The sequence below is a fragment of the Protopterus annectens genome, chromosome 9.part0 (genome assembly GCF_019279795.1).
Source record: "Protopterus annectens isolate FY-2018-M chromosome 9.part0, PAN1.0, whole genome shotgun sequence".
NCBI classification, from domain to species: domain Eukaryota; kingdom Metazoa; phylum Chordata; order Ceratodontiformes; family Protopteridae; genus Protopterus; species Protopterus annectens.
The window spans coordinates 676,024,007-676,043,403 of record NC_056743.1 but is presented as its reverse complement, the minus strand read 5'-3'; the positions used below and the strand labels follow the sequence as shown (position 1 = coordinate 676,043,403).

Here is a 19,397-nt window from a genome sequence, read left to right as displayed (position 1 = left end):
ACGATCTTATGGCCATTGTTCTCAATTACAATATTATTATTTCTGAAGGTGAATTTTTTTAAACAAAACAAAGGAGTCGCTATGGGGGCATCTTGTGCCCCCATTTATGCCAATCTTGTACGTTTAAATTGGGAAACAAAATGCATAACTTACAGTCAATTTTGGAATAATATTAGATTTTATGCAAGATTTTTAGATGATATATTTTTTTTGTGGAAAGGGACAGAGGAAAGTATTAGTTCACTTATACAATACCTAAATGCCACATCTTCATTTTTGAAATTCACTCATAAATACAATAAAGACAGTGTTGAATTTAGTGCCAAATTTTTAGATACTAAAATTAGACACACAAAACAAGGGTTTAGATATGTTTTTAGAAAGGATACCTTCAGCAATTCCAATCTAAATTATTCTAGTTGCAACCCACTAGCACAGAAGAGAAGTATTATAAAAGGGCAACTGATCAGGGTGGCCAGAATGACATCCCATGAAAGTGATGTAAGCGATGAGCTGAACAGAGTAGCAGAAATGTTCTTATTCAGGCGATACACTTAGGATCTAGTGTAAGGTTTTAAAAAGTATGTACAGAATGAGTGAGGCAGGAAGTATAAACCCTTTTTAGCTACTGGGCTCAATAAGGAAGATGTTAGAGGAAACAATAAGAACTATGAGAAGGGCCTCAATGTAGAATATGGTAGAAAGGCAGAAGAAGTTAAGGCTATCGTAAGAAAAAATTGGAATGTTTTAAAAACAAATAGTCATTTATTCCACCTTCTGGAATCTGAACCCTGTTTTATTTTCAAAACTGGTTGTAATTTAAAGAGATGTTTTGAAAATAAAAGTCCTTTTAATAGGAGTAACACACAACAAAGAAGTGGTACGAAAAATGTGGGGCATGTGCCCAATGTAGTTATATTTATAAAAATAGCTCATTAATACTACAGAATAAAAGGAAATCTAAACTTAAATTTCTTAAAAGGAAATTGTCAGACAATAAGAGTGGTTTATCTTGCTAAGGGTTTTACATGTCCCGCCTTTTACGTAGGCAAAACTGACAATTAAGAAACAGGATATACGAACACCTATATCAGAGAGAAAGAATGATAACGCATTGTATAGATACTCTAATTGTTGTCCTAACATTAACATATTCTGTTTTGGTATTTTAGACCAAGTCCTTTTAGATCTAAGAGGTGGGGACTATAATGGAAAAGAAAAAGAAGTGAAATGACAATTAGAATTGCAAACTTCCCATTTCCCTGGGATCAATGATCATATTTCTACAACTGATTTTAAATTTACAAAAAAAATTTGAAATGACAGTTACAATGGAACTTACAGTATAAGGGATAGTAGGATGTTAAGTGAGTGGTACATTAAGAGGATGCAACTCTTAATTGTTTTTATAACTGTACTTTATTAGATAATTATTGAGATACATAAGTGCAGATGTATGCGAGTTAATTTGATTCTGAAGAAGTCCAGAATGTTTATGGATGAAAGTGCTCAACCTCAGGTTTGTTTTCATTAAAAACGTTTTTTAACGGTTCTTTCACCTCCGGGGTTCTTTTCCATGCAAAATCATTTAATTCTCTCTTTTACTGGTGAGCATTACTTAAAAGACACAATCAGATTATCTTTCTAATGTCTTTAGCTATCTTGATGTAGAAATGTGTCGGTCTATTAGCATCAGTGAAATGTAAGAGCTTCTTACCTCTGCTATGAAGAGATGAGAAAAACGTAAGCAAACATCCTCAATGAGGGCGATAACTGGAAATACATTAAGCATGAAAGAGAGCATTTGTTCTAAGAGATACTGAGTCCTTATGAAAAACTGAAGTACTTTCTTCAGATATGAGCTTAGCGAGCTGAGACTTCCCTAGCCAAGGTGAAAGTCAGTAAGAATTTTTTTTTTAGGAAAGAAATCTAAGGTCTTTATCACTTGTTGTTTCAAATGGCATGAATAGCAGGTACAAGATGGATGACTTCTCCTTTATAAAAAAAAAAAAAAAAAACTGCATACTGAGGGTGAGGAGAAACAATGTTTCACTGGGTGCAGGCTATAATGGAGGAAACATGCACTATGATATAGCAGTGGACTAAGCCCCTCCTTATTTAACCATGAGCAACATAGGAACTAGGCAAACAGTAGAAACGTCCCTATTAGCATACTACTTGAAGAACTACTTATTTTAGGTTGTTTATGATATTCTACTGGATATGCTTCAAGCTTCTAATAATATGTACCTGATGGACAAAGATGTTAATGATCTGAGATTAGATGAAAATCCTCCATGTTTTTACTCTAAGGAAGGAAATGTTTTGGGTGCCAGGCCAGATCTTGTTAGCTTAGGAAGGATGGATGCCCTCCCAACAACAGGAATTCTCCCACTCATTGTTTCACAGGGGAGAACCATGATTATCTAGGCCAACTTGAAGTGATGACAATCAGATATGCTCTTCAGCGGGACATTCTGGCAGAAAGGAAAAGAGAGAAAGGCAAAGACTAGGTCCCTTCTTCAGTCTTGCACCAGAGTATTTCATATTCTGTAAAGGGGTCTCACATTTGTGTGATATATGGGGAAGCAAGGAGTTCTGTGGAAGGTTGCTTGCACCAACTGGAAAGCGCCTTTACTGTTTTCCTGCCCATTATGCAATCCTGATTGAGATCTATCACTTTGCTGAGCTTGTCTTACCATTTATTTTGAGATCTTAGGAAAAAGAAGACTCATAGTGGCAGCCTTTTCATAAGGCCAGAAGCCACAGATCCTTGGCCAGCCTGCAGAAGGGATAGAAAAAAAAATACTCTTCCTGCATGACTATTTATCATATGGTGGTAATGCTGCATTCCGGCAGGAACTCTTCTGGACTGAACCTTTAATTCAGTTATTTTAAAAGAAGGTGTACTGTTTTTAGCTCTTTTACGTTTATGAACCATTGTGGGGAGCTGGAGGCTGACTTCTTTGACATGTGCTCCCCAAATCATGTCCAAGGCATCTTTTATAACTTCTCAAAGTTAACTAAAATCCTTAAAGAATGTAGATTTCTGCAGAAAATTAATTTTTGGACAAAGTACTAAAAAATGCATTTTTATGGGTTGATCTGATGTATGCTGCCCCACCAAAGCCAGTCACTATTTTAGAGAAGAATCAGGGACATTCTGGATCCTAATGCACCTTACCCTTGTATCTAGAAATACCTAAAATGTTGACTTTGTAGTCAGTATGATAATCTGTCATGCCAACCACAAAGAGGGAATACCCAAGATTCTGAACATTTCCATCACAGACATGTCCATGTCTCAGTGGACCATATAAAGACTTCCAGTAATGTGAGAAGCAGAATTTTAGTTGGCCACAAGAACCTCTGCTTTGGAGGGCTGGACTTGTTTGTATTTACAGAGATCCCCCACAGACACGATGAGTCATAATGTGCACTGAACACTGGCCTGCACAGTCTGAAATGATAAGGTCTCAAAGCAATTAACCTGGATCAGGCACCTGCTGAGGTACGGGTAACATGTTCCTGAATAGGACAGGCATCAGGAGGAAGGCATCTGTAGAAAACAAGGAGTACTGATGACAGACCAGATAGCAAGGAGGAAAACAAAGCACTAATCGACTGTGAGCCTCACAAATTATCTGAAAGACTGTAAAACCAATGCATACCAGTAATTCATTTATAGCTCTTTCTACCAGGAGGACAGTAGTCAAAGGCCAGTGTAGTTCCTCCCTGTACCAAATAATCAAAACCACATATTACAAAAGGAAAGCCTGCAATCTTAAAAACATCAAAATAGTTTTAATTATATATGAATAAACATGTGATAAATAAGTGTAAATACTTAAAGTGTGATGTCCTAAAAGAGGTAAAGAATTTAAAGCACGTAAGTGTGGAAAACAAGTATGAATGCACCACGTGTTTCAATCTATAAGAAAATGACACCTAACTTAACATGGAAAAAGATTTACTGGGATGTATTGACTCAACCTGTTTTATCTCTTTGTTTGCCAAAGTATCACCATGCCTTGATCTAACTCCCCATCATTTATAAACAATAACTATGTACCAAGTGAAACTTACGCTTGTGCTCATTTGCTGGGTTGGTGAAGAAGACAATATTGTTTTTTAATAGTGCACCAGCAGCTACAGCAGGGTCAATGAGGTCCTTTTCAAACTTGACATTTTCTACTGGTAATGTATCACAACCGTCAGTGCTGTGCACCACTATCCGGCAGTTGCAGTGATAGAAGTTCTGGTTGCGTGCATTGATGACCACAGATCCATCTGGTAATTCATAGGGCTGGAAAGAAAATTAGAATAATTCAGCTAGTTCTATGCCACATATACTTTGTAGTTCAAAAAATATTGCATCCTGTTGGCAGCAGTATTGCTTGATATCCATGTAAATTACATACCATCCTATAATGCTTATTTTTACACTGTCAGCTGAGCTTTAATGACCAACCACTTTATGTCATTTTATTACAGTTAACGATTTTCCCTTGCATGAGTATAATTAACACTTAATTACAATAGCTCCTTGCTACAGTTCATTGGCTACCTGCAAAAAGAGCTACAGAATAAGCAAAGAGCGCTTGTGATTTTACATAATAGTTATTTGCTACTATGTCAAACACTTTTGCTAAATTGTAGCGAAGTGCTACACTAGCTTTTTGCTATAGTACTTAACACACAAACACTGACTGTCATTTAAGCAGCTGGAAATTTGTACATCCTCAAAAGAATAGTTATTGGGAGGAATTGTTTGCACTTTATATGCCTGCAGGACTGATCAGCACCACTTCTGCAGTGCCAATCATACCTCCTAACAGCTTGCACCTAGGGCAGCAGTCCTTTGCTCCACGCTTGCTGCAGCTTTGGTCATAACCATTCACTAAGAATTTTCTCCATGACCTTTCCTACAAATGATAACAGACCACTGGTGAGCAGTTGTTTGGTTTGTCTCTGGCAGACATCTGCGGAGTTGGGCGGAAGTAGCCACCTTCTGTTTTTCTAAGACGATCCTTTCCTGAAGAGACCTTTGTAGAGCTCAGCTGTGTGACGTAGAACTGAAATAACTTCCTAGGGGAACACCATATGTGCTCTACTCATTATTCTCTCTCAGTGCATTAAGTCTCTCCTCCACATATTCATGTCATTCCTTCCTTCTCTTTTTCCAGGACCCTTCCCACACTGGTATCCTGACTTCCGCCTGCTGTGCGAATTTGGAGATGAAAATTTTGGCCAGGTATTTGGCTGTTCTCTTGCAGTTTATCACTTCTCTCCTACTTTTACCTGTTTAAGACTTGTGGTGCTTTCAGTGAATTCTGACAGTTCTCTCCCCCTCTGTCTTTGAGTTTTACATCCATTACAACTAACTTCATTGCTCCACCTAAACCATGTCTGGTTTCATGCCCAATTGTCTTCCCATTTCTTGTAGTTCACCTCTTTGGTCTTAACAGATAACTTGGTTTCATCTATAAGTCATAAGGGCTTTCACTGTCCTGCCACCTGAGTTCAAGGTAGTTTCAAATAAGTCTTTCCAAGCAGGACTTCAGCAGTACTGGCCCTTTCAGATTGAAGTGACGCCTGTCTTTTTAAAACAGCTCCTCTCTAGTACAGGCATTTCTTTGGTCCATGAAAACCTATGCTCCTTTCTTCTTCTTAGCCTATTCTGTCAGCCAGGTATTGTACTTTGGCAATGGTAGCACCACTAAGAAGGCTACAGATGCATCAACATGCAAGCAAATCCCAGCCAATACCCTTAACTGTAAGTTTCATATTTTAACCAAAAAGTCTGCAGCGTGTAACCGTGCAGCTGAAAGAACCAGTAAATCTGAAGTAAATCATCAGAACCCTGATGAAGTCCTGATATACATAGGATGAAAGCACTAAACCTCTTTTTGTAATTGTTTTATGTTGCGGACTGTGGATTAAACTAAGAAAATTAATTTCGCAAGCTGGCATCTTTTGGTACTATTTTGGTGTACACCATTGCTAAATCTGATTCAATTACTGGGAGTTCCCTTGGGACTAACGTTACATGAAGTTTCATAGTTTGCCATTTTGCTGCTGAAATAACACTTTATTTTACTCATATTCAGTCACAAAATGTGCCACTTGTAAAAGACATCCTGCTGCTGCCTTTAAAGAATCCTGTACTAACATTTATCTATTTATGGTACATTTGATAAAACAAGCAACTATCCTGTCTCACTCATGAAAATGTTTCTGCTGGTTTACAGTCTTGATGGTACACTGTGCCACCTTTATTTTCCTGCAACTGACAAAGTTAGAAATATGATGGTCCTCTGTTGAATAACAAAATTTCATCACCACCAATAATAAAAGGCAAACTCTTTTTTTCAACTTCTTTTATACCTGACACTCATCTGGGTTAAAGTCCTTGTTCTGCTTGGGCTGGTTGTAAGGGATACTCTTAAGGTTCCCCCCATTGGTCCAGTTGTTTCCATGGTTATCACTTAAAAGGCAAAAGATCCCATCACCTTCAATCGTTCCATGCCCACAGACGATGAGACGCCCTTTATGTGGCTCATACTTTTTCTAGATATCAAAAGAAAAAAATGTCAGCCTCTAACATACTTGCTCTTTCTTTATATTAAAAAGGCAGAAATCTCACATATCTTGCAATTACAATAATTATGACTTTTTATAACTTAATAGCAGTGGGCTTACTAATAAAGGGAGCAGTTAAAAAAAAAAAAAATTCTCAGGAAAAGGGCTACATATAATGCAAATTCCATTCACTTCCAATTCCATTATTTTGCACATTTTCTTACCATCCCTGCCCTAGATTTTCATGTCATGTACCTCAATAAAAATGAATTATATTTATGCTGAATGAACCTTTACAGGAAATGTTACTGCATTACACTTGATAGCTAGTAGTACGTAGGCATTATGAATTACATTCACCGTTCCTTACTAAGGAATAAAAACTCTTAATGTAATGATATGCATCTGAATTTTACCACCAAAGGAAGATGCTTAAAATTTTGGAAAGGAGTAACACAGCTTTGCCATTACAAGACTGAGCCAACCTCCCTTTACTTATTTGCCCATAAATCAAATTTTTACACTTACTTAATTATTTGACTAAATTAAATCAGCTTAGCAAAATCACTGTAGTTTAGCAAAGTATGTAGACTAAAATATCACATCAACATTAAAAGATTCAGCCTCACAAATCTAGAGTTTTCTGCAAAATCAGGTAAACCCCTAGGTGACTGCTTAGCATTGGTGTAGCTAGAGTTTTTGTCGCCCGGGGCTGTCTGAGTTTGCCACCCCTCCGTCCTCACAAAATCAGGGTCAAATGTGGCCCCTTATAGACAGCCCCCCCAGCCATTCCAGTATCCCATTACTTGGATATTTCTCTCCATTTATCAGAAACACTGTAATGTGCATACTGCTTTATGCTTTACTTCTATGATGATTATCTGGATTTAATTTAAAACTTTTATTTTAAATTTTATAGCACAAAGACTGATAGACATCTGCTAAACAAAGCAATACAGTCTCACAATGAAAACAGACTTAGCGTTAAAACTTTTCTGCCCTTGAAACCCACATTCAAAGAAAATGCACCTGGCCAGTGGCAGATAAAGTTTACCTTTTTGGCGGTTTTCAAATCACAGGCCCCTTGCACACATATTTAGGACTATGCAAACATACGTATATCCTTTGATTCACCTTCCTGATTGTATTAAAATTATATTCCTTGTATAATACAACAGACTTGTTAGAGCGTGTTTTAAATTTATTGTCTTGAACATTTTTCCAGTAAGCAATGAAACAAAATGTATGAACCAATAATGACAAAACTGCCCAATTCAGAACATTTCCATCATAAAAGTCTACTCAGACTTTGTCATTACAATCCATCAATATCAGTAAATATGTACAATCTCTGTAAAAGTCATCTAAATAATTCCACATAAAAACATCTGTAACTAATGAACAGGTTGTTGCTAGCAAACAATTTATATTTCATTGTTTTGTCTACAAATAATTTGCTTGTTGCACTTGAAGAATAAACTGCCTATGCTACATTAAAAAAATGATAACGCTAGTAATACTGCAAAAGAGAATGGATGGCAAACTGATAACAGGTTTATAGTTACTAGGTATCTCCTCCAAAGGAGGATATTCTCAGGATTACAGCATCCACCCCCTTTAAGGTACAACACAGTACAGTATCAGCAATCCATCTACATACTGTGGGAGTACAATCCACAGCTTTCTTCATCAAAAGCAAATATACTGCCTGGTGTGCTACTATCAATGCAAACAGACTTGGCATAAGCAGTACTAAACTTCTCTTCTCCTAAAGCTCTCTGCTCCTTGCAAAATCTACTTGACACTCAACTATACCTCTCAACTTTGCAGCGTAAGAAATCTAGAAAAAAGCCAAAATTTGTTGGGGGGGACAAAGCCCCAAAACCATGGACACATTTTAAACACTGCTTGCATAACCTTAGAAAGTTGCTAGAATAAAATGTTTTGCTTTACCATGAGTTTCCTAAAAGATTGGAAGATTGAAACTTAAATGGCTATCATTATTTAGTGAATTCAGTTCTCACTGATTTGCCAGAAAACCACAAATTTTAAGAGGAACATACCAAAAGTATGAGCCAAACATTCCAGACATTCTGTGAAAATCTGGATAGTTGAGAACTATGAACGCAACTCCTTGAATCACAAGTAGTGGTATGGGCAGAGAGTTCAGGCTCTTCTTTCTTGTACCTAAAGTACAGGGTTTGAGCCGGAGTAACATTAACCACCAGGTATTTTACACACACAGACACACGTAACAGGTGAAGCAGCAGCAAAATTCTGTGAATTGAACACTCGGCAGCAATAAGAAGCAGTAAACTGCTGTACTGTATTTAAAATTGTGCAGGCAGACAGAAGAACAGGAAGTCTGTGCGACAATGCATGCACAGACGTGATGCAACAGGTGTGTGTGAGACCAGACCGGACGTGATTCTATGGGACCCTCTTAAAGAAGAATGCCCTTAAAAAAAACTGTATTTTTTTAAATTAAACTATTAAAGTAAATGTGACTGTTCCAAAAGTGATGCCCCTCTGCCTCTGCCCCCTCCCCCCAGGCTACGCCACTGCTGTTAAGTTTGCTCAATCAACCATCTATAGCCTGGAACTGCTAAACGGTTAGGAGGTCAAAACAAGAAAATAAAGCAAGACACCTTACATATTTGCAAAACCTCAATTTCTAAGTTTGCAGAATGTTACAGTTTCTAAGTTCTCTGAAAAGCTTTCAAGGGAAAATAAATATATATAAATTTTGTGTATGCAGGTCACGATCAATAACCATTTCATAATTAGATGGATAGACCCACATCAATTTAGCTTTGTCAAAGGAAGTTACTGCCTACTTGATTTAATTAACTTTTTTGAGAAGGTCATAGTATGTAGACAGTGGTCATTCTGTTCACACAGATAACTTGGCTCGGGGTAAGGCATTCAACACTATACCCCATGCTGACACTGCTAATACGCTAAGTGCCTTAAAAGTACAGTCATACATTGTGAGGTGGATAGTTAACTGGCTGAAAGACAGAACTCATTCAAGTTGAGTTGAAGGCAAAGTAACTAGTGGTGTACACCAGGGTCTGTACCAAGACCCCTCCTTTTTGGTATCAACTTCTCCAATCTCCACATTGGGAATCAGGACAACTAATTAGCTAAACATGCAGAAGACTGTGATCTGGGTGCTATAGTCAAATCTCTCTCTGACAACCATTTCTTACAGGAGGAACTAACCTTGCTAAACAAGACAAATACAGAAAAAGGGCTAAAACAGAATGTAAAAAAATATAGTATTGTTACATTTGGTAAACAACTCTCTCTCACATCCCACATCAAACAGTATAGTTAAAACTCTCTGCAAAATGATAATGTAGTCAGGGAGCTTGGAACCAGGTTTGATAATTCCCACACCTTCGACAACCAGTAACAGTCAGAAAATACTTCTAATTTAGCAAAAAATAATATTTACAGACATATAATTTAGGTCAAAAGAAGTTATTCTCCCCTTGTATGCAGCCCTCATTAGATGAATTATTGAGTACAATGCCCCCTTTGAGATGCATATTTTTAGACATATTAAGCAAATGGAAAAGGCACCACAGATTCCTAACCAAGATGATTGTAGGTCTAAAATCCTGAGCTACCAAGAAAAGTTTGAAGCACTGTTCCTTTACACATTTTTTGCACACTCTTGCCTGGTGATCTATGCCTTACATTCCATGCCATCAGGAACCTCGTCCTCTTTGAACTCCTGTATCTTCCTAAGTCAGATAACTGCACTTATACCAGCGCTAGGGACTTAAACCTCCATCAGCACATAAATAAAATAAATAAAGCAAGTTGGAGAGACAACTTTATTACTGAATGCCTACTCCAAAGCTGGAACAGACTTCCCCTGCAAGTTAAACAAAGTGGCACTTAGGAATCCTTCAAGTTAAATCTGGATGATTGGAAGGGTGCCCATAAATTTACACTGGGACTAACCTGTTTTGCCCTTCATGAGAATGGGGTGGGGGGACACAGCATCAGGGTAGGTATTGGAAAGCCATAAATGATCTTATGATTCAATTGCCTTCTATGTCCTATGATCATTTCCTCTAACTTTCCCCCATAATTTTATTAAACATACTGGTTAAGGTGTTTACCTCACATTCACAAGGTACAGGTACAGGGTTTGATCATCACCCTTGAATGTATAACTGCCTAGGCTTCAAATAACACACAAGGGCAGCTAGCCTAGTACTTGCCTATGAACCTAAGAAAGTATTTAAGAGCTAAGGGACTGACATAATGGACAAGATGTTCACTTCATATTCACAAGGTACAGAATTTGACTCTCATTTCTGAGGCAGACTGCCTTGGCTTAAAATGGGCAACAAGGGCAGCTAGCCCAGTACTTACCAATCAACCTAAGAACAACATACTGAAAAGATATTGGCATCTGTTTAGCTGATATACTTAGAAAATATGCAATATTTTCAAATGCAAATTAAATATTTACAAACTGTGTGGCATATAACCTAGTAAACACTATCAGCATAAAAATTAAAACTATGTACTCACCACCACTAACATCAGATACTAAATTTAGGTACTCACCAAAACTATGCATCTGTGTTGTCTATTCTCATTCTTGTTCAATGATAGGTTTATCAGATCTGACACCTGCATACACTAGACTCTTGGATCCAACTCATAAGCTCCTCCCTCTACCCATAATGCCCAGTCAACTAGCTGTACCGCATCAAATCTGCTGCTTTATAAGCCCTAAACATATAGTCATAAAAAGGAAAATACAGAGCTAGGGTTCAAACCCAGAACAAAAGGTTCCACAATATCCACCATGTCACTCCAGAAGAGAAGATAAAAGGAAGGGAGAAGGAGGGAGCAAAACAATACCACAATTCAGTTCAGCACAGCTTCTTATTGCTTTCTAAATTTCAAAATAAACAATTACAAACAAATATGTACTACTATATTATATCCCTCCTGGCAACAATATACCTATACTGGAAGATATCTTACAGTGGCTATCCATAACATTTCCATAAGAAAAAATACTACTAGGTGATATAAATATCAACTGGTTGGACATAAACATAACTCCCTTACATCTAGTATGAACTTGTATGGTTTTACACAACTAATTAATATCCCCACACATTATAGCAAGACATCAAATTCTCTACTAGAATGGATCTTTTACCAAACTAATTAATAGCCTCACACATTATAGCAAGACATCAAATTCCCTATTAGAATGGATCTTTTACCAAACTAATTAATAGCCTCACACATTATAGCAAGACATCAAATTCCCTATTAGAATGGATCCTAGTATCAGACCCTAGATAATACACCACCACAGGTACAATGTCAGACTCTCTTTGTGATCATCTCCCAATCTATACGACCAGATCTCTCACACATTCAGTTAAACACCATATTTATAAAACATGCAACCTTTCCAAGCTTAACCCAGAAAGGTTCATCACTACACTATCATCTATTAACTGGAATTTCCTAAAAATCCTTCCCTTAGAAGATGCTAAATTAATTCAATACGTTTCTGAGAATCTCATATAGCCTTATACCTCCTAGAAGAAAGAGACTAAAATAATGTAATTTGGCTATCCCAAACAGTAGAATGCTAATACTGGATAAAGAAAAAACTTGGAAGGAATGTCAAAAATATAAAACACCTCAATATCTTGAAAACTTCAAAATGCTACACAATCACACTAAAAAGCAAATAAGTGATGGCAAAAACTACACTATAATAACTTTCAAAATAATACTAAACACAACCCTAAAAATATGGAACATCCGTTAAAGAAATCTTACATCCCGGACAAAAATTCAACCCAAAACTCTCTCCCGACAACTCATCACTTAAAACTGCAATACAGTTCAACTCTATTTTATAGATAGTATAGCATCTCAAACCAAGGATTCCACAACATCTAATCCCAACCATGTCCAAAAGCCACATATCACCACATCCACTTTCACTTTCAAACCTGTGACCAAAAACTACTCTTAAAGAAACTTAAACCATGGTCTTCTTCAGTTGATAACCTTCCAAGAGAATACATAAAAATATCAGCCAATAGCACTGCCTATCCTCTCTCAATCCTTATAAATAGGACAGTCCAGGAATCCCATGTTCCCTATCTCTGGAAAAAGTCAGACATTATCTCTCTGCACAACACAGGAAATTCAACAGACATTAATAACTTTAGAATACTTGAAAAATGTATTCAAAACCAACTGCTAGACTCCCTCCTGAAGGAAGAACTCCTATCCCCTACACAACATGGCATACAACTTTTCAGTAGTACTAGCACTGCCCTTCTAACTCATGCAGACACTGTCAATAAAGCTAGAGATAACAGCAAACTAGTCTCTTCCTTATTTCTAGACTTAAAGCCTTTGATGCAGTTTTTCACAGCAACCGTCTTCTTTAAATGTCCTCACTAGGTCTCTCTCAGCCCACCCTTCTGTGATTTAAAAGCTACCTGTCCGTTAGGTATCAGTCAGTAAAATGGCACTCCACACTCTCTCCTTACTTCCCAGTCACCACCGGTGTGCCACAAGGCTTTATCCTTGGTACCATTCTCCTTAACATTTTCACCAACATCCTCTATACATCCACACAACAGGCCACCCTAACACAGTACACCAATGATTCCACCTCAAACAAATTAGTCAGGTAGCTTTAACAGCCACTGAAACATAGCTTTGTAACTCACAACTCATGCTCAACCCAAAAAAGACTAAACTAATACATTTTTATCCAAATCTCTCTCTCTCTTGTGAAACAACAACATTTAAAGTCTTCTCTCTTGACAATACAACCAGTGAGGTCACTTCTCATAGCAAATTAATAGGGGTGACAGTGGATGATAATCTTACATTCTACTTGCATATACAAAATTGCATTAGAAAAACTCATCAAAAACCAGGGATGCTTTACTGAGCTACAAACTTTCGCACTGATGCAACTAAACCTACACTTGCCACTACTCATCTCCTCCCCACACTCTTTTATGGCACTCCCATCGTTACTAACCTCCAGGTTTCACAAAATGTAAAACTTAAACAATGGTATGACAAAGTTGCTAAATTTGAAGCAAATACACCTTTCAGTACCCACCACTGTATAGCACTGAAAAGCCCAAACTGATTATAATTGACTCATGAACTAACATATACACAGCTTCTTATCACCTATAAAATTATCCAACATCCATCTGCCTGTCCAGCACTAAAAACATTCTGCACAACTATGTTTCTAGATGGGCAGTGTGATCCAATGACCAAAAACTCCCATCTGTCTACAAACCTATCAGATTTTCTGGGCATTGTCTGCACTCATACAATGTTGCTAAGGCCTAGACATCCTTACCCATTATCCATCAGTTCAATATCCTCCCTCCCATCTTTCTAAACCACTCTGAAAGACTTCCTAGCTAAAACCTGGCTCAGTTCTTTCTCAACACCAGGATAAACTATATTCCTAAATGTGAACAGGTACCTTTTTATTCTTCATACCTCCTAACTCTCCCTTCTTTACTTACTTCTGTACCTCTATCAAATTCTCTTCCCTGACTTTTTTTTAAGTATACCATAAGCCTGTTTTTCCCTTGCTTCATATTGCAATTCCTGTTTGTAATTATGGTGGTTGCAAAAAAAAAAAACACAATTACTAGAAAATGGAAATCAAAGTCTAAACCAACTTTTCCAGAAGTAGTGAACATAGTAACAGAGATAAAACAACTGGAATTTGGGATCTTTAGAAAAGGATAAGAGCAAATTACGTAGAAAAACGTGTGAATTGTAGGAACAATACATGCAGAGGAAGAATGAGGCTTAAAAGAAGGTATGATTTGAATGAGCTATATAATGTTTGATGGACAATGACTGGATAGATAAGTTATGTAGAATGTTTGCAGCTAAACCTACATACATACATACAAATGTTTCAAGCACAGGCATTAAAGCCCTTCTAGCGTGCCAATATGTCAAAACACGTGTTCCCATAATAAATGTCCAGGCTGTTCTTAAAAATATCTAAACTAGTACTTGCTTTAATGTAATTTGGTAGTCTGTTCCAAGCATCAGCTACTCTGTCAGAGAACCAATTAGTACACTTCTCATTCCTATAGAATCTTCTACATAGGTTATCTGACGATTCTCTAGTACTTTTTTGATAACCCCAAACATTCCCAGAGGTAGTCGTCCCTAAATGCCCTATATACCTGAATAAGATCTCCTCTTAAATATCTGTAAGAGACACTGTACAAGTTCAGATATTTTAGTCTTTCATAATAACTTAGATTTTCACATCCATGGATGCCCTTAGTATATTTCCGCTGTACTCTTTCCAGTTTATTCATGCTTGTTTTCCTATAGGGTTTCCATATTGTTATTCCATACTCAAGTTTGGGTGTAATGTAACTAACAAACAATGACTTCATTATGTTTGATTTCCTAGACTTTATAAATCTTTTTATACAACCTACAGTTCTATAACTATCATTAGCCAATTGGTTGATATGATTAGAAAAACTCATAGCTGAATCTACCCATATACCCAGGTCCTTAAATGAGTCTACAGTTTCAATCACTGTGTGCTGTATTAAATATTCACCTTTCAGTTTAGGTCTCCCAAATCTCATATGCTTAGTTTTTGATGTATTTATCAACATATTATTCTCCTGTGCCAAGATAGTCAATTTAGTCAAATTATTTTGCAGATATGTTTTATCTGTAACACTTGTAATCAGTTTACCCATGTCAATATGGTTTGATTTTGTTTATATAAATGTATACTTGTCTATGTCAGATATGATGATTTAATAAAGATGTTTGATATTAAAAAAAAAACTTCCACTGACTTACAATTGCTTCAACATGGGTTATATCATGTTAACAACTGATGCAAGAAAAACATTCAAAGTAAATGTTAAAAATTTAGCACAACTTTGGTAAGAAATATATTTTGCCTATCATATATGTGACCCACCCCTCCAATAAGACACTGCTGGAAGGGAGCTTGGCACTCTTGTTTATACCTTCTCTTTTGACCATCATGTCTTCACAGTAGTTCAGAAAAACTTCGATCTGGCTCACCTAATTTCCAAAGGTATCTCATTTAAATCCACAGAAGTCTTAATTCCCCTGTACTCATACCTCAAAATTCCCATTACTGAATATAACATCCTTTTTAGCATGTAAATACTAAACATATTATTCAGTTTGAGAGACCTCAGCTTTTCCTAACTAAAACAAATATGTAGCCTCAAAAATCGCAGTTGTTAAGACAGACTGGCAATCCTCCTAAACTCAGTTTCATATAGACTCCTCCATGGAAAAGTGTATCTAGCCTTGAAAGATCTAACTCTCTGTGTTTCTATTCTTTCGTAGAACAAATGGTTCCTCAAATACCCAGTTAAAGAATCTAAACATTCATCAACAGGTAAATAAGGCATATTGGCATGATAGATCAACATCCCATAATATCCCACACCTCTGGAGTAAACTTCACCTACGTGTCAGCAACCAGATATGCACCCTTGTCACCTTCAAGGTAAGCCTAGATAATTGTATATGCAGCCTCAAATTCTTTCTTGGCCTATCTTGTATTGTCCTTCAACTGGCTGGGGAACTTTTTTAATAATGATTATTGCTTGTAATGGTCTGCATGCATGCTGTCTTGTACGTATATGCACACGTATGTGTGTGTGTGTGTGTGTGTGTGTGTGTGTGTGTGTGTGTGTGTGTGTGTGTGCAGACTTTCTTAAAGTAGTTAATAATGACTTTAAAGGAAATGTACATTGGAAGATAAGAGTTAATTTTGTCCATATAAAATATTCTCTGTGTTGTTTAATGCCCAAAGAACATTCACCAAGTTTCATTCATTTCATTTTGACCTGTTTCCCTGATACAGCTCATGAAGGTTTCTCCATCCTTTTCCTGTTCAAATCTCACACTATTTCAGAACATAATCTATTACAAATTTCATGACATTGGTTAGGCCATAATATATCCTGACGGTCTTGCTAAGATTGTTAAAATGCTATAAAACTTAAAATTAATTTTTTTCCAAACCCTTACCTGCTGGAGAAATCTTTACACCAAGAAAGTACAGTTGTGTAAAATCTTACCATAACAGTAGATGTCCTTCTCTTCTTTGTTGCAGTATTCTTTACATTAGGGATCGCCTGCCAAAGGTGGACCAACATTTGGCCAATATACCAAAGCCTTTAGGTTGCTTTAAGGTACGCTGTACATCACAAGTATCCTTGCATAAAGGTGATGTCCAAATATACCAACCTCAGAACTGACAACCCCAGCAGGAATGCCAATGCAAGGAAAAGAGAGATAATCAGTACATCCAGAACAGAAATGGACCAGGGGGGGATAGAGTGAATGCTGTAACCATGAAGAGAAGGGCATCTGCCATTATGGTAAGACTTTGCACAACTGTACTATGTCCTTCCATTTCACTGTTGCAGTATTCTTTACATCAGGGAGAGTGCCAAAGCTCAGGAAGAAACGTGGCAGGAGGGAGTTTTCTACTCTGGTAGTCGGGATGACCAAAGTTTTCCAAAGCAGGAAATCCCATAAGTCAGGGCTGCAACAGTGAAGCATGAAGAACATCTACAAATTCTAAGGGATGCGCATATTGAAGCCAAACTGACTTCAGAAACTTTCTCTTGGAGTTTGGCCAGAGGGAGCATAGGGATGTTGGATGCCATGAATCCCACAGCCTCAGAAACTCCGAGTGCAACAGAGGCCAGAGGAAGAAGAGTTTGAAAGAAGGAAATGAGAGTCAAGGCCTTGGAAGGAGGCAGGGATGCTAGCATAGCCACCATCTGAATTCTGCACCCCAGAAAAACATGGTCCTGAGAAGGAGTCAGAAAAGACTTTTTGAATTTATTGTGAACCCCAGGCTTTGCAGAATTGAAATGGCAAGATGAAGAATTTGCAAAAGGATCTCTGGAGAAGATGCCTGAAACAGGAGGTTGTGCAAGTAAGGAAATACTTGAATCCCCTGAATCCTGCAAAAGCAATCACAGGAGTGAGGTATTTGATAAATACCTTTGGGGAAGCAGAAAGGACAAAGGAGAGAACTGAAAATGTCAGGAAGCAACAGAGAAACAAACACTTCCTGAAAAGGGGAAGGATCAGAATATAGAGAAAAGCATACTTGAGATCCAGAGATGCCACATAAGCCTGAGGAAGCAAGAGAGGGAACAAAGTCTGAAGGGACAACATTCAAAAGGAAGGCACTTTCAGAAAAGTGTTTAGATGAGAGGGAGGTCAAGAACTGGTCTTCAAGTACCCTCTTTTCTGGGTACTGGAATTATCCTAGAGTAAAACTCCCTCCCCCTTTGAGACACAGGCACCTCTTGAATAGTACTCGGAGTCAAAAGGACCCGAAGCAATTCTGGAAAGCAGAGGTGCCCAAAGGGGACTGAGTAACACCAATAAAAGGGGGAGGTATTTCCAAACCATGAAATACCCCTGACGAATAATGGGCAGGACCCAGGAATCCTGAGTAATCTGTAGCCAAACAGGAAGAGACAGAGACAGGTGTAGAGAAAGAGGAAAGTGGCTGGGAAGAACAGGATAGTCAGACAGCACCTGCTTTATCTGGAAGAGGAGACTTCTGAAGCAATGAAGTCTGAATAGCCTTAGCAGGAGGAGCCCGCTTGCCACCATTTTCACCCTTAGCAGGAGGGTGAGAATGCCTGCAAATAAAGGCTGGCTTATTGGGGGTAGTTTCTCTGAAATTTAGGCACAGGAGAAACACATGTTTAAGTTCCTGTAAAGCCTTGCCTTTATCCTGAAGGGACTTAAACATAGCAGCAGCTTCACCAAACAAGTGTTTATTATCAAGATGGGCATCCATCAATTTAGCCTTAACATTATCAGGCAAAGGTTGAAGCAGAAGCCAAGAATACCTCCTTATCACTGACCCAAAAGCAGCAGCCCCAGAGGAAGAATCTGCTGCATCATAACTACGCTTGATGGTATGACAAGCCATGTGGGAGGAAGTCCCTAACAGGGAAACAGCAGTTTTGCCCTCAGTCTGGATTGTCAGAAATAACCTGACAAGCCTGGGATAGGACAGCAAACAAGTACCTGGACACATGAGTCTGATAATTAACAGTCCTAAAAGCCAACGTAGCAGATGTATAAACCTGCTTGTCTAGCCCTTCCATGGTCCTGCTATCTTTATCAGAGGGCAATAACTTGGGAAAAGGAAGCAATTGAGAGGGCTTGTCAGAAGCTATAGACACCATTGAGGGATCTGTTGAAGGACACTCATACAAAATTTTGCAGCCCTCAGGTACCCTATAAAATATATCATGTTTCTTGGGAGCAGGGGGCTGAGAGTCTGGAGCCTTAGAAGCACTGGAAATGCATCTAATAAGGCAGCCAACACAGGAGGAACACCTGAAGGTTTAGGAGAATCCATTACAACCACTCGTCATATCTTTTAGTTACCTCACAGACCTGAAAACAATATAATTTAAAGAACTCCATCATTATCATGTCCCCAAAAGAAATCTCTTCAAAGGGAGTATCAGGACTGGTAGATTCATCTTCCTCTGATCCATAGTCCAAAGGAGAAGGAATCTGTGAAGAATAAGCAAGGGATTCCTCATCGGACTCTAGCTCCTCCTCAGAGGAATCTTGTTCCCTGGTACTTTCTAGGGGAGTAGAAGACCATGATGGGGACTGGAACAGAAACTCTGAGGTGGTTTCAATGCTATCAAAGTACTAAACAAACCTTTAGTGAAGGCCTGCCA

General features: G+C 37.9%; 1 protein-coding gene across 1 annotated transcript in view; it reads right to left on the bottom strand.

The window, feature by feature from the left end:
• The window catches only part of NEU1 (neuraminidase 1), a 666,555-nt gene that overhangs the window by 54,255 nt on the left and 592,903 nt on the right, over positions 1-19,397 (bottom strand). Inside the window, exons 4-5 of the mRNA XM_044083272.1 lie at positions 6,388-6,570; positions 4,087-4,306 (exon numbers count right to left, since the gene is read on the bottom strand). Of these exons, the coding sequence (XP_043939207.1) occupies positions 4,087-4,306; positions 6,388-6,570 (403 nt within the window). The remainder of the gene's footprint in view (positions 1-4,086; positions 4,307-6,387; positions 6,571-19,397) is intronic.